The 13,944-nt window shown below is 40.2% G+C and overlaps 1 protein-coding gene across 3 annotated transcripts in view; it reads left to right on the top strand.

Annotated features, from left to right (window-relative positions):
- arhgap23a (Rho GTPase activating protein 23a) overlaps window positions 1-13,944 on the top strand; it is a 32,057-nt gene that overhangs the window by 8,233 nt on the left and 9,880 nt on the right. For 2 of the 3 annotated variants that reach the window (XM_079456902.1, XM_079456901.1), the window contains exons 3-10: window positions 495-519; window positions 1,615-1,707; window positions 3,076-3,154; window positions 3,573-3,627; window positions 5,426-7,157; window positions 12,275-12,433; window positions 12,954-13,068; window positions 13,181-13,220. In XM_079456902.1, coding sequence (XP_079313028.1) covers window positions 495-519; window positions 1,615-1,707; window positions 3,076-3,154; window positions 3,573-3,627; window positions 5,426-7,157; window positions 12,275-12,433; window positions 12,954-13,068; window positions 13,181-13,220 — 2,298 coding nt within the window. Of the gene's footprint in view, window positions 1-494; window positions 520-1,614; window positions 1,708-3,075; window positions 3,155-3,572; window positions 3,628-3,725; window positions 4,343-5,425; window positions 7,158-12,274; window positions 12,434-12,953; window positions 13,069-13,180; window positions 13,221-13,944 lie in introns of those variants that run through there. The other variant, XM_079456903.1, reaches the window with a different exon arrangement.

Here is a 13,944-nt window from a genome sequence, read left to right as displayed (position 1 = left end):
ACACAATACACGATTGAGTTCACTTTAACCAAAGCTAAATAAGAAATGCTGACCTGAAAAGGGTTTAACCCCCTAAAAGTAGTACATTAACTGTGTGGTCGTTGACTGGAGTGGTTCAGGTAAAAAGAGGTCCTAGTGCTGCCACCTAGTGCTGGGACACTGTACTGACATAAATGCACTAAGTGACCGTGGACAAACTAAATATACACATGTTTCTCTTTGTCTAGTCTTTTTTTAGGTTGTAATTTTGATACATAATGGGGATAGACCCATATTACACAGACATTAAGTAAAATGATATATGATTTAGCGGGTCCTGGAGACATTTTGGATGTCTCCCACGTGAATTTCACGTGATTCATATAATCGACCCATTAGCAGAGAGCTCCATGATCTGAACTCATTTAGATTCCTATATTAATCGTAACATCATTATGTCTATATCTAAATTAGTGTGGTGGCTGTGATCTAACTGTCCATTTGTTTCTTGTTAGGATGAAGAGAACGGAAATGGAAAAGGTGAGTCCATCCTTTGTTTCTGTATCTGTGGATATTTCCATTCATTCGTCGCAGAATGTCTAGACAAGACACATGGGATTATTTGATGTTTATTTGTTTGACTTTACACTTTCTTGCTTTTTTCTTTCTGTTTATTTTTTTTTTGCAAAATTAGTTTAAAATTACTAATATAAAAACTAGATGGCACGTTTTATATCTCAATCTGCATTCAGATCAGTTAGGCTTCTTTAAGCATTGAATAAATTCCATGTCAGTGGTGCAGCTACAAAACTGAGCAACTAATACATATTTTCATAATGTCATATTAGTGCCTACCAGGCAACTTTAAGGACTTTAAAATCCTCTGCACAAATACACACATAGCTTCATATTATGGGATGCATGTGACTGAGATTGAAGGCAGATCCTGCATTGTTTAGTAACTGGACAGATTGTGCTGACGATATGGCACGTATCACAAGTCTCACAGTTCTCGGATCAGTTTATCTATTACTGCCTCAAACCTGTTAGTTCACTTTTGCAGTCTGTCTTTGCCCCATCCCATCATCCCATCAGCAAACACTGGCATCTGCATGCCAAACGTATTCCACAGCGCCAGTCTAAACATCTTCATGCACGTGTTTGTTTGAGTTTTTGGGACTTTCTACATAGGAAAAACAGCTAAACACAGCATTACAGTTGAGGTGTACGTTTTAAACTTGATTTTGCTAAACACGGCATTAAAAATGTGGCATTTAGGGCACCTTTGATAATGATAAAACGGCAAGATGCTTTGCTCCGACTGAAGTTGCAAGCGGTCCTAATAAAAAAGAAAATGCATTCTTTTTTGTAAGATGGTCTTAGCTGGTTCATCGCGGTCTCCGAGCCAGAGCAGGTGAAATGCCTGGAATCCTTTAAAACCAACAAACATACCTGCTGGATAAAGCTAGTAGTCTAGCAAACGCGCATAGGCTGTTTTTCTGATTATGTTTTCATCCAGTGTGAATAGCCTCTTTGTGTTTATAGGTTTACCCTTTAACATCTTAAATGTTTTGTTTTTGTGCAGACTATAAATCATACTTTTACTTCATTGTGTCTTCTGTGTGTCTCATATAGGGCTTTATCGGGGTCGCCTGGAGCCCATGGACACCATATTTGTTAAGAATGTGAGGGAGAAAGGCCCCGCCCACCAGTCTGGCTTGCGTACAGGTAAAATCCACTGAGAGTTTTTATGAAAAACACACACGTAACCCTTCATGTCGATGACAAATCAAGATAAAACTCTAGGTATTGTTGACACAGATTTAGTCCTGAAGAGTTTTAATCCATGTTTGTGAGATTCCACGTGCTGAGAGATTTCAGCTTGGACTTTTACGTCATTACGTCATTCCCCCGTGTGTACTTTCAGCGTGTGATACTTGCTCGCTGAACTCAATGCCCCGCATGGTCTTTTTCCTCTTTGGAGCCCTCCGCGAATAAGGAATCTACCTCATGACGTCACAAGCATTTATGGGCAGGATCAAGCATAACGAATTGAAATCACTGATGTTATCTGACACATTTGGTAATCATGTTTATGCCTGTGATTAACATGACTTTGAACTTGAAACGGAAATATTTTCTTCCTGCGAAGTGCCGGTTTGTGAAACACTTTCAGCAAGACAGAAGGTGACTCATTATCAGTGTGTGTGTATTTGAGCAAGACTCATGGCCTCTTCCCTGTCAGGAAATGTGTGGTGAGTTCAGCTGCATGCTGTGAGGAAATATTCCAGGGAGGCTGGTGTGTAAATATTGATCCGACCTGCTCTCCTTACATTGTTTCAATGGAAACTAATGGAACAAATCAAGCTGTTTCATCTACAGGCACAACTCATAATAAACATATTGGATTTGATGCTATGAAAGCTATGTTAAATAGGACCCTGTCTGTGAAAGTAGGCGAGTCTCATCATCTAATTCTGAGACAAAACAAGCATCAACGTTTTATTTCAACCATTTTTTTCTTTATAATTTCAATCTTTGACATGGCGTTACTCAGTCAATATTAAAGATACCAAGGTTATGTTTTCACAGAATGTTCTTCACATTATGTAGGATGATTTTATAAAGCAAAAAGTTTGAAAAAATAATTGAAAAAATGTATTTGTGATTTACACAGTAACAGTAAAGAACAGTAAAAAAAAAAGATGTATACATCACAAATTATTGTTTACAATATTTTACAGTTTCTTTCTTGCTTTATTATTTCATATATATGTCAATGCATTTATGTAATAACCTATTTCTATTTTAAATATTTTAACACATTTATTTCAAATACATTTTTGTAGAGGATCAGCGCCCCTTAACCTAGCCTCTTACGGCCACTGTTTGATCCTATAATCTGACCCTGACATGAACCCTAAACATGACCCGTGTTCATCCAAGGAAAGCAGTGAACACATGGAATGGGCCTGCTTTATCTTTGTTTCTTAAACAGACCTTGTTATAAAATGTGTTTCATATAAAGTAATAATGGCTTTAGTGTACACAAGAGCCTTACAGCAAACTGTACAATTTGTGTCTGTGTATTTGCAGGAGACAGGCTGGTTAAAGTGAATGGAGAGAGTGTGCTGGGTAAGACGTACTCGCAGGTCATTGCACTGATTCAGAACAGGTGAGATCAAATACCTAAACAATCTGCAAATAATATGGTCGTCCACAGATATCAATGCTAACCTGGAAGTAATAATGCAGGTGAAGAATGGGGATCTACAGCATTATTGAGATGTTTAGTTAAAAGTTAAGAAACCGAACATAAGTAAACGGTTACACGTGAGTCTTGTTCATGTGGAATGTGTGACAGATGTTTTGAAGTAACAGAATGACCTAAGGCAGGTGTTTACTGTCTGGCCCATTACGGTGTGTGTGCATATTACTTAGAAAGGTCGGTTTTATTACTGACCCATAGGGTTAAGATTATTTTTGTACTTAGATTAAAATACCAAACACCTGAACTGGGGTGGGGGGATTTTATACAAAATGTTTCCTGTATACCAATTCTCTCTTTCTCTCTCTCTTTCTTTTCTGTCCAGTGAGAGTGTCCTGGAGCTCTCGATAATGCCAAAGGATGAGGATGTTCTTCAGCTTGTGAGTCTCTCTCTCTCTCTCTCTCTCTTTTTTTTTTTACATTGTGTCAAATTTGACCGCACAGACTAAAATAAATGTAAATTTCTAAAATAAAAGTCTGACACAATAGATCTCTTTAGTTGCGTATCTGAATCATCGAAGGATTATTTCTTTCGCAAGCATGCTGGTCATAAGATAAATACACGCATGCATTCCTCCCTCAAACACACGGCACCCAAACATTCAAGCTCGCATAGTTTCTTCGCTGCACAAATTACTCAATTACCCACATGATCAGACATGCAACTCACCAAAGTCAGAGAAGAAACCTTTACGGGTTTGCACATACAGACACACGCTTTGTACACACTTGAATGAATACTTGGGTACTCATGCTGGGCGCATTACCCATAAACCCTCTTGAGAGACCCACTCTATCCATTCCCCTTTTCTTTCTCTCCATTTCCATGTTACACCCCTCCTTACACTCGCATCAGCTACATTCCAGGAATGACATCATCAGTTATGTGGCCCCTCCCACACTCCCACAGGGTGGAGAGACGACGAGACTGAGGGAGAGAGAGCAGGAGAGAGCGCGAAAGAGAGGGAGAGAGCATTGGGTTGGGTAGGGCTCACCATAGACAGAAAGAGAAAAGAGATACAGGGAATGACGGGAACAAAATCAGAAATGACAACGAGACATGAACTTGAGAAAGCAAAAATCAGGACTTAACAGGTAAATGGAAGTGGTTATAGAGAACGCTATTAAGAAAAGAAGCGGGAGAGGCAATGTATACATTGGGGAAAATGCTTCTTTAGCTCTGCGAGTTTCCTTTCTCTCTGTTCTATTATCTCCTGTATTTTCATGTATTGTCATTGTGCATGCGCTGAGTTGATATGATTGTCTTGAATCAAGCAGCTTTATGTCAGCCAGTCACGGCTCTGTTTTGATAATGAATTTTTAATGTAGCACATCTTCAGTTTGTATCGGAGTGTTTTGAGGTCAATGGTAATGAGGGGCTGGTGCTTCTGGTCAGCTTGACTTCCTCTCTTAGAGGAACACAGTTGTCATTGTATAGGTTGTGGAAGTTGCTGAGGTTTAAAGTCATGTGGCTTTGTAGGAACATTATCGTGGATCTCTCATGATTATACTGTACTTGTACATTTAGAATAAAAATAAAAAAAGATTTAGAAAATATTTTACATAAGCTAGTAATATGCATTCGTTAAAGTTTGTACACTGTATTTATTAAGTTATTTATTTATTGCTGTCTTTAATATTTATGAACAACCAAACGTTTTTGGTTTTGCAAGTCATTTGACCATTGGTGATTCAGTAATTAATATTTAAATATTAGGATGAAATGGCTTGTACAGCCAAAATTCAGATGGACAGTTCATCCAAAAATTTAAATTCTTTCAACATTTATTCACTCTCATGTCACTCCAAACCTGTATATGACTCTTTCGTCTGCAGAACACAAAATATATTTTAAAGAACGTTGATGACCCAATAACATTTATTTCTGTTATATGGACACCAAACCATTGAAACACTTCTCAAAATATCTTCTTTTGTGTTCGTCAGAAGGAGTCATTTACAGGTTTTAAAAGAAGTGGGGGTGAATAAATAAGCTAAATGTTTTGGGTATACTAGTCCTTTTAAGGCATCAAACATTTGAGCTAATACATTCATATGATCATCCATACAAAACATTCATATGATCATCCTCTATCATAACCTCTGATCTTCTTCGCGTCTTAATGGTTCATCTGTATCTACATTTCATTTAGTTTGAACCCTCTCTCTCTTTTGCAGGCATACTCCCATGATGCCTACCTAATAGGTAACGATCCATACAAAGGAAAGGCCCAAAATCTTCCACCACCACCCCCTCTGCTCTACCCTCCTCATACAAAATCACAGCCTCCTGTAGGATACTCCCCCAGTTCTTCCCCAGCCTCTCCACTCATGGGACAAAACCAGCTGGACAACTGGAGCCGCTGGCCCTGTTCCCCCCCAGGTCCCTCTCCACCACTAGACAACCGCACTGTCGCTTCCAGCAACACTGTCTGGGCGGCCGAAGGAAGGAACTGTGAGCCAGGCGGTGTTGGTCACAGTAGCCCTGCCCACCGAACTGAGGAGATCCAGTATGGAATGACTGACAGGGGACGGCAAGCAACCGGGCAAATGAGAGGAAGCTCATACTCATCCTTTTCTTCCTCCGTAGGATTGATGAGCCCACTGCATCATGCTCATTTTGCCAATCACAACGTGGGTACTGCCATGGGGCACACTGGAGGTCGCAAGGAGAGTCCGCCCTGGGTGAGCCCTTCTCTGTCGACTTCCAGCCGCAGCGAACGCACCCAACAAGCTCTTTCCAACTGGTACTACAGTCAGGTACCCGGTCGGGAGCGTGAGCGAGAAGTGACCAGTTCTCGCTCCATGCATCCGCGCCACAGGAGCTTCTCACACGATCGTCTGGGTGAGCTCGGGAGAGCCAGACGTTCCCAGCATACAGCTGTTCCCCACAGCGTGTCACAAGACACTTTGTTGCTGCTGCAGCAGCATAGCTCCGCAGCGCACGGTGACCCCTACTGGAGCCATGAAGACTGGCAGGATGAGCATGCTTACAGGCAGCACCCATCGGCTGTGTCGTATGGGCACAAATCCTCTGAAAACCTCTTGGCAAGCCGGTATGGGCACTCGGGCCGTTCACTGGAAACTCTCAACCGAGCTGTTGTAGGGACGTTCTCTCCCCAGCTGGAAAGACCCACCAGGGTCCAGCAGCACCCAAACAGGACTGATTGCTATCCAAGGCGTTTCGGTCAACACAGAGAATCACATCATCAGGCAACCCAACATGAACTGCACCAAATTCAACATCACACACCTCAGCACCTTCAACACACACCTCCGCATCCAAACCTCACACATGCAACACAACACATGCACCACTTGTCTCAGGCACCACAACAACCTCAGCAGGCAGCTTTACAGACAAGACATTTAACCTCTTGCCAGAGTCTAGACGAAGAGCCGATCGGCTACCACAGCTACAGCCCATCTTTTAACCGCAAGACTGGTCGCATCCTGCAGCAAGCCCAGTCATTTCGAGACCCCTCCTATACAGGTCCACATTTCAGTTGGAACCCTACACCCAAAACCAGTCCTCCGGAAGAGCTTCCCATCTCGACTACTCCCTCCCCAGCCCCAACAACAACCACCTCCACAACTTCTATTTCCACACCCCCTGAAGGACAAGACAAAACTTACCGGCCCACTAATCACGACAGAGGGGCCAGGGAAGCAACAGGTGAAGCCCAGGCTCAGACACAGGAAGTGGTACTACGCCAGAAACCGCCAGTTGGCCGCAGGGGTGCAAACGCATATGCCATAGCTCTTGATTCCAGTGACCCTATACTCTTTACCTCTGACCCTAAAGACCCCCCTGCCAAAGCTGAACGTGCTATTTCACATCGCCGCACCAATGGTAACCTACCAACCCTCTCCATAGAGGATGACTCTCTGGCTTCAATTCCTTTCATAGGTAAGTCCTTCATTCACATCTCTTTATGTTCTCCCTCTTAACTCAGAACTTAAGTCATGTACATCATTGGTTCTCAGACTTTTTCGTTCTAAGGCCTCCTTTGTGTAGAGTGCATCGCTTTGTGGCTTCCCAAATAAAGACTTATTATCTTAAACAATGAATTTGAATTAAACCAAAAACATATTCAGTTATACAATGCCGAAATATCTTTTGGTTGGATGGCTTAAAAATAAAATCTTTAAATAAATTATATATTTCATTGAATATCTGTGGCCCCTGGATCCATCTTGCCCCCCCAGTTTGAGAATCGCTGATGTATACAAAGTTTGTTTTTCCTACTTATTCTCTGTGTCACTTGCCCGCTATATTCTATACATGGTTGTGACTTTAACAGGAAAATTGATTAAATATCCATTAAACAGACTGATGGGAATGTTATAGAGTGACTACACTTGCCATAATAACTCACAACCCCACTGGTCTTACCGTTCATTTCCTCTGTCTGCTCTACCAGTCCATACATTTGGTAACACTGGAATGTCCCTCGGCCAGACTGACAATATTAGTCGTCTGGAGGTGAATCAGATTTACTGGATTAAAATTAGTCCACTTTGTTTTTCACAATCTCCATTTTCCTTCTGTTCCAGTGCCTCACCCAATCCATCCTGTTTCTATACTTGATCTGCAACAAAATGATTCAATAGTCGTTACGAGAAGTGACATTTCATTGGCTGGTTGACATTTATAGGTTTAGACATTTGTGTGTGTGTTTCTAAGATACACTATCATTTCTAAATCAGACTAAAATAAATAAAGTGACATCCTCACACAAAATATGAATAAGGATCAAGTATTTTGTTTTGATTTTAAAGCATGGTAGTTCTCTTTCATTAAGTCTTTCATGTGGATGACACAAACGTGCATGTGTTGTTTTTGTGTGTTCGTTCTGGCCTCCAGCTCGTGCTAATCTTGTCTCTGCTTGCCCTTTATTGCTAAACCATAGTGCAGGAGGAAATCTACTGCAAAATGGCTGTCTGAATGCAACACATTCAAAACAAACTATGACAGACACGTACCACCAAAACTGGTCATGCTGCATGTGCTTATGGCCCAGAGACGGTTGGCAATGAACCTCTAATTCATCTAATTATACGTTACAGATGAATCAGCTGGAGTGGTATTGATTTTGCAGTTGTCCTTAAAAGCTTTGAGATGGGCTGTTTGGCATCCTTTTAGTGCTATTAAGAGTTTGTAATGGCAACATTAGAAAATAACAACCACAGAAATACACAGCCGATTCACAGATCTCCGTTGCACGGTTTCTTATACGTTGTTTTGAATCCATAAAGTGTTGTTAGAGCTGTGCTTTCATTCCTGGGGAGGGTTAAGCCTAAAACCACTACGCTTTGCATAAAGCCCCACCTTTAGCATTCTGTACTCGCGTACACCGAAGTGACTGATTCACAGTGATGTGAATATGCACTTTTGCAGGATAACACACCCTGTGTATACAGGGTACAAGTCTTCGGTTTGTACATTTGTGTTGTGTTTGTGAAAAGATGTGGAATAGAGTGAGAATGTACATATTCAGGATTGGTTGGTTAGTGGAGGCAGATAAATTAAACAGAAACTAACAGAAACAAGCTGAGGCATGCATGACCAGAATGATAACACAACAGAGTTTCAAACTCAACCTGACATGTAACTGGATTTGTTTGAACATATCTACACTATATTCAACAATTTATACCATGTCTGAATTCTTTTATTGTATGAAATCATGCAAAGAATGGACTTTTTGGAGAGTGGGTCATTGGGGGTGTGGAAATTACATTTCATGCAGTGTATAGTGTTGCTATGCGTAAAAGTAAACAGGCTGCGTTGTTGTAAAGCCGAAAATGAACGAATAACAACGTTATTGGCTTGTGAAAAAAGGAGTCGACTCTGAATCATGCAAACGAGTCGTCTTGTCGCTCTAATTATTGTTCCGGGTCAGATTAGTGTCACTCGGTGTAATGCCCGCCTACGTTCCGTTTCCGACTCTGCACGTGGTAGGCAGCGGACTAGACTATCGGACCATTCAGATCAAAGTGGCTGACAGAAAGGAGGGGATTATACGGATGAATCGCCGAACATATCATTGGAGAATCAGTCAAGAAGTAAAAATAACCATTATTAGAAAATTTACGTTTTTACACTGTGTATGTACCTAAACTTGTTGTTGGGCACTCCATAAACCAAAGTAGGATCTTAAAAAACACAAAATATTAACTCTTTAAACAAATATATGTGAAGTCTATGTGAAGTCTTCGGTTTTGGAAGTGATTCACAAATACAGTCAAACATTTCCAAACCATTTTTCCCTTTTTCTAGTTTTTAAATAAACACCGTGTGCTTGCTGTGGATTAAATCATGTCAGCATTCCAACAACAATCCAAATTTGGTGGATAATTTTTTGCTTAATTTTGAAGCAAATCTCTTTACTTTTTAATTTCAAATTTTTGAAAAAGTTTGACGAAGTAAGAATGGATGACAGTAGAGGGGCTGGTGAGCAGGGTTTTTGGGGGTTAAGGGTGAGGGACACACTCTAACACACTGAGATATTACTGGACACAATTGGCACACTAAGCTCTTTCTGTAATCAATGTGCTCTTTGTGTCTCCAATTAAACCGAGAGTCTTCACTGACTATTTACACGCAACACACCAGAGATACATGCACATGCCTTTACTTTTAGGAATATGAACATTCTTTTGTAAAATCATGTTTTCCACTGTTTTCTCTTTAGACTAAACACAAATGCTTGGTTACATTTTGATTTGTGACGCTATAAAAAGAAACATCCCTTGTTTGTTATTTTTGCATTCTTTGCAATTTGGTTATGTCGAAATGTAACTAGACAGACTGCACATAATGGCCAGTGAGGGATCGCTTATGGGGTATGTCCATAATGTAGACTGGCTGAAGTGTGTAGAGGGGAGAGAAAGAAAGAAAGAAAGAAAGAAAGAAAGAGAGAGAGAGAGAGAGAGAGAGAGAGAGAGATCGTACCCGGGCTGCAGTAATGATGGCCTTTGTTAAAGCCACAGAACAGCTATTTCTGCCAGTGGCTGGAAAACAGGCACAGTCCAGATTCCACATCCCAGATTGAGAATGTTTCCGCCCCTGCTCCCTTCCAAAGAGAGAGAGAGAGGGGGATTGGGAATGCCTGTGCCTCTCCTTTGGCTCCTTGGTCACTTCCAGCATTGAGAACTGTGGATATAGTTGAGAAATAAATGGAAATAAAAAAGAAATGCATTCGGTTTAAAGGGGTATTCAGGCAAGAAATAAAATTTCCACATGTTTGACTCACCCTCAAGGCATCCTAACTGAATATGAGTCTTCTTTAAGAAGAGAATGGGATTGAATGGGCGTCGACTTTTTGAAGCTCCAAAAAGTGCATCCATCGATCAAAGAATTGCTCGACACGGCTCTGTGGTCTTAACAAAGGTCTTCTGAAGCGAATGAATGCGTTTGTTTAAGAGAAATATCCATATTGCCAGCGCTATTGCTATTTCCGGCAAATGACGGAGACAATTAGTTTTGGGTTTTATTAACTACTGTCCCTGGCATCCCAAAGTATAGACTGTGCTTCATGCTTTACACCCTCACAATAAAAAAAACTTTAACTCGTATGTTATGCTTCTTTCTTGTTTAATAGATTGTAAAATGTATATAAAAATATGAATTAAAATGAAAATAATGAGAGGTTTAAGCACAGTATGAAAAGAATATGGTTGTAGATAAAGAGTCTTTATGTGATCTCTAAAGAGACAGCTGTGTAAATCAAGTTTCAAGTTTATTTAAATAGCAAGTTTACAACAGCCACAAGGCTGACCAAAGTTCTTTACAATAAAAGACGGCATCATAAAATTAGGAATACAAAAACTGCGACCTTAAAGATAAAACACAGGAATACAAATACTGCAATCACAAAAAGAAAATCAGACTGTTGTCACAGTGAGACAAAGAGATAAAAGAAATTAGAGGTATGGACATACTTTAACGGGAACTGGATTTTTGCCTGTTTAGAAATTCTTGTTTATGTTTTAGTTGTAGTTAAGTGCTGCTGCCACCTGGTGGTATAGTGATGGTTTGCTTTGATATCAACGTGCTGCCAGTTTTTGAATGTATAATGTCATTCCTGCAGATTATGAACAACCTGATATATAACCAGACCTTTAACTGCTGTGGTCAAAGAGGAAGTGGAAGCACTTGTAGATGAGCGCTTCGAAACAGACTTTGCATGCCTTTTTTGTGCCACTACAGCGTCATTAAAACTTTAAAAGTAATTGCTATCTTTTATAAACTGTTTTTTTGAACACTTCCCATTTGTTAATCAGGTAAACAGATAGTCCCGCCTCCATAGTGCTGTGTTGGATTGTTTATACAATGTTTTTACAGAAAACAAAGTTCTTTTGAAATGTCCATGATAAATTGTCATTTTAGGTGGTCCATGCTATTAAGAATGTCTTCAACAGAACCAAAAAATTATAAAGTACTATGGGAGTCAATGGGGGCCAAAGTCAATACATTTTTGGGTGAATTATCACTTTAAATAATGCATACCTGCATCACCAGACCTCCCCCGTCACACACCACTTTGGGAAGAAGTGAAACCATGTCTTAATACAAAGAGAGCTTGTACATTTCATTTCCACATTGAGCACATATTAGTTGAAATTTCATGGAGGGCTGCGAGTCAGGTACAGATAGTTTATTCTTTATTGTTTGTTGGCTAGGTTTCATTGCTCATTTACCATTGCCATTCACAGTTTGTTCACACTGACGTGTGCCTTTTGTTCAATAGCTTTTTTCAGTAACACTCGATTGTTTCAGTGAGACCGAGCTGTAAGATATAATTGTTATTGATATGGGAATGCAGTTTTTGCACATGTGTATGTGTGTCAGAGAGAAAGTGAAAACTTTTCTAACCTTTCCATTCTTCCTTTGCTTCCCTTTCATCTTTTGTTTCCTTTGTTACAATCTTACTCCTTTTACCAATTTAACTGTCTCTTATTCTTGTCTGTGTTCCTTCCTTCCCTCCTTCCTTCTCTTCTTTCGTTCCACTCCTCCAACAGATGAGCCGACCAGTCCAACTGCAGATCTGCGGGCACGTCATGTACCTGCCTCCTCCGTCGTTTCGAGTGGCGGTCTTAACTCCGCCCCTGCTGTGGCCACATGCCCCACCTCCCCAACCTTCACCTTTCCCCTCAACCGTCTTTTCTCCCTCGACTGCAGTGAGTGACAAGAAAAAAGAGTGCAGTGTTTTGTTTCGACGAAAAGTTCAAGTTCGCCTGTTCTGATTAACTGTCTTGTGAGATTGAAGTATTAAGTATAGATGTAACTATTCCTGCCTGCGACTGTAGATGCAAACAGGTTTTATGGTCTTTACTCATTTGGAGAGTTGAATATTCAGAAAGTGCATGTCAACAATCTAGAGATCCCTGTACTGCATGAATACTCATACTGCACCAATATATGAAGTTACCTTTGAGTAGAAAGGTGCATGAACACGTGCATGTCGTACTCCATATGTTCACGAGATCAGTCGGGAATGCCGTTCCATTGCCTTTGGACTTCACTAAAGACCTTCAAATCCCCTCTTAATACTGTGATGTCACTTCCTTCACTCACCTGATCTCACATTGCCCTCCTCCTGTACTCAACTCTCCTTCATATTTCTCTTTTCCTCTGTATAATGAAAATTTTTGCTTGTTTGTATTGAACTCCCTTTGTCTATGTCTCTCTCTCTATAAGCAGGTGATGTCAAGTCTAATCGTCGCTCCTCTTACCTGTTGGCCATTACCACCGAACGCTCCAAGTCTTGTGATGAGGGGCTTAACGTGTATAGAGAAGAGGGCAGGGTCTTGTCGTAAGTGTTGGATCAAAGTCATTTTTTTTTAACATTTACATTTGATCTAGCTTTTTACACTCTTAGTTATTTTGACTTCTGTTGATTTAATGTTATTGTGGTCTTTTAACAGGAGGCTTCCAAAAAGAGTCAAAAGCTTTTACAATAAAGGGGTGAGTTCAGTTTACTAAATGAAAAGAAAATTTAATATGCACCATGAACCAAATATTGCTTTAAATTTCTCTTCCAGTAATTGTCTGTATGGAGTGCAGCAGAGATGACGTATTTTTTTATGCAAATCCCTGAAGCGACTTAGCTTAGAATTTTGAGGTGGCACGTGATTCATGGAGCCTTCAGATAATTCCAGGAAGTTATGTTTTCTCTTTAAATGCTTTATTTCTTAAGTTTTTTTTTTATTCATTATATGACTTAGGTCTTTAAATGAACTAAAAGTTCATCACAATCGGTCTGTTTAGTCGCAGCTTTATGCGTTATTTGTAACTTCCGTGAACCGCCATTACTGTGAAAAAACTGTTCGTCGAGTTGACATCACTCTCCCTCTCAATGGCTCTGGCCGGGACGTAAGACATATATAAATCTTCACAATCACACATATAAATCTCACAAATTATGCAACATGGGCCCAAATCTCTAAAAACATGAATGGGGATTCATTCACAGAGCAATTACTTACTATATTTATTTTTAACAAAGTTTGAAAGTTGTTGAAGGCTTGGTGTTGGTGACGTGGATATCAGGTGACCATAGTGTAGTCTGTTTATAGCCTCATGTCAGCTTTCTACTTCTCATGATTGTGTTTTAAAGGTAACGACTATTGTGATTATTTGTAAAGATGATCTAAATAGACAAAACGTCTAATTATTGCAAACCTTTGTT

This window comes from Barbatula barbatula (assembly GCF_947034865.1).
Source record: "Barbatula barbatula genome assembly, chromosome: 5".
Classification (NCBI taxonomy): Eukaryota; Metazoa; Chordata; class Actinopteri; order Cypriniformes; family Nemacheilidae; genus Barbatula; species Barbatula barbatula.
The sequence above is the reverse complement of the archived record's forward strand: the minus strand, read 5'-3'. Positions and strand labels throughout refer to the sequence as shown.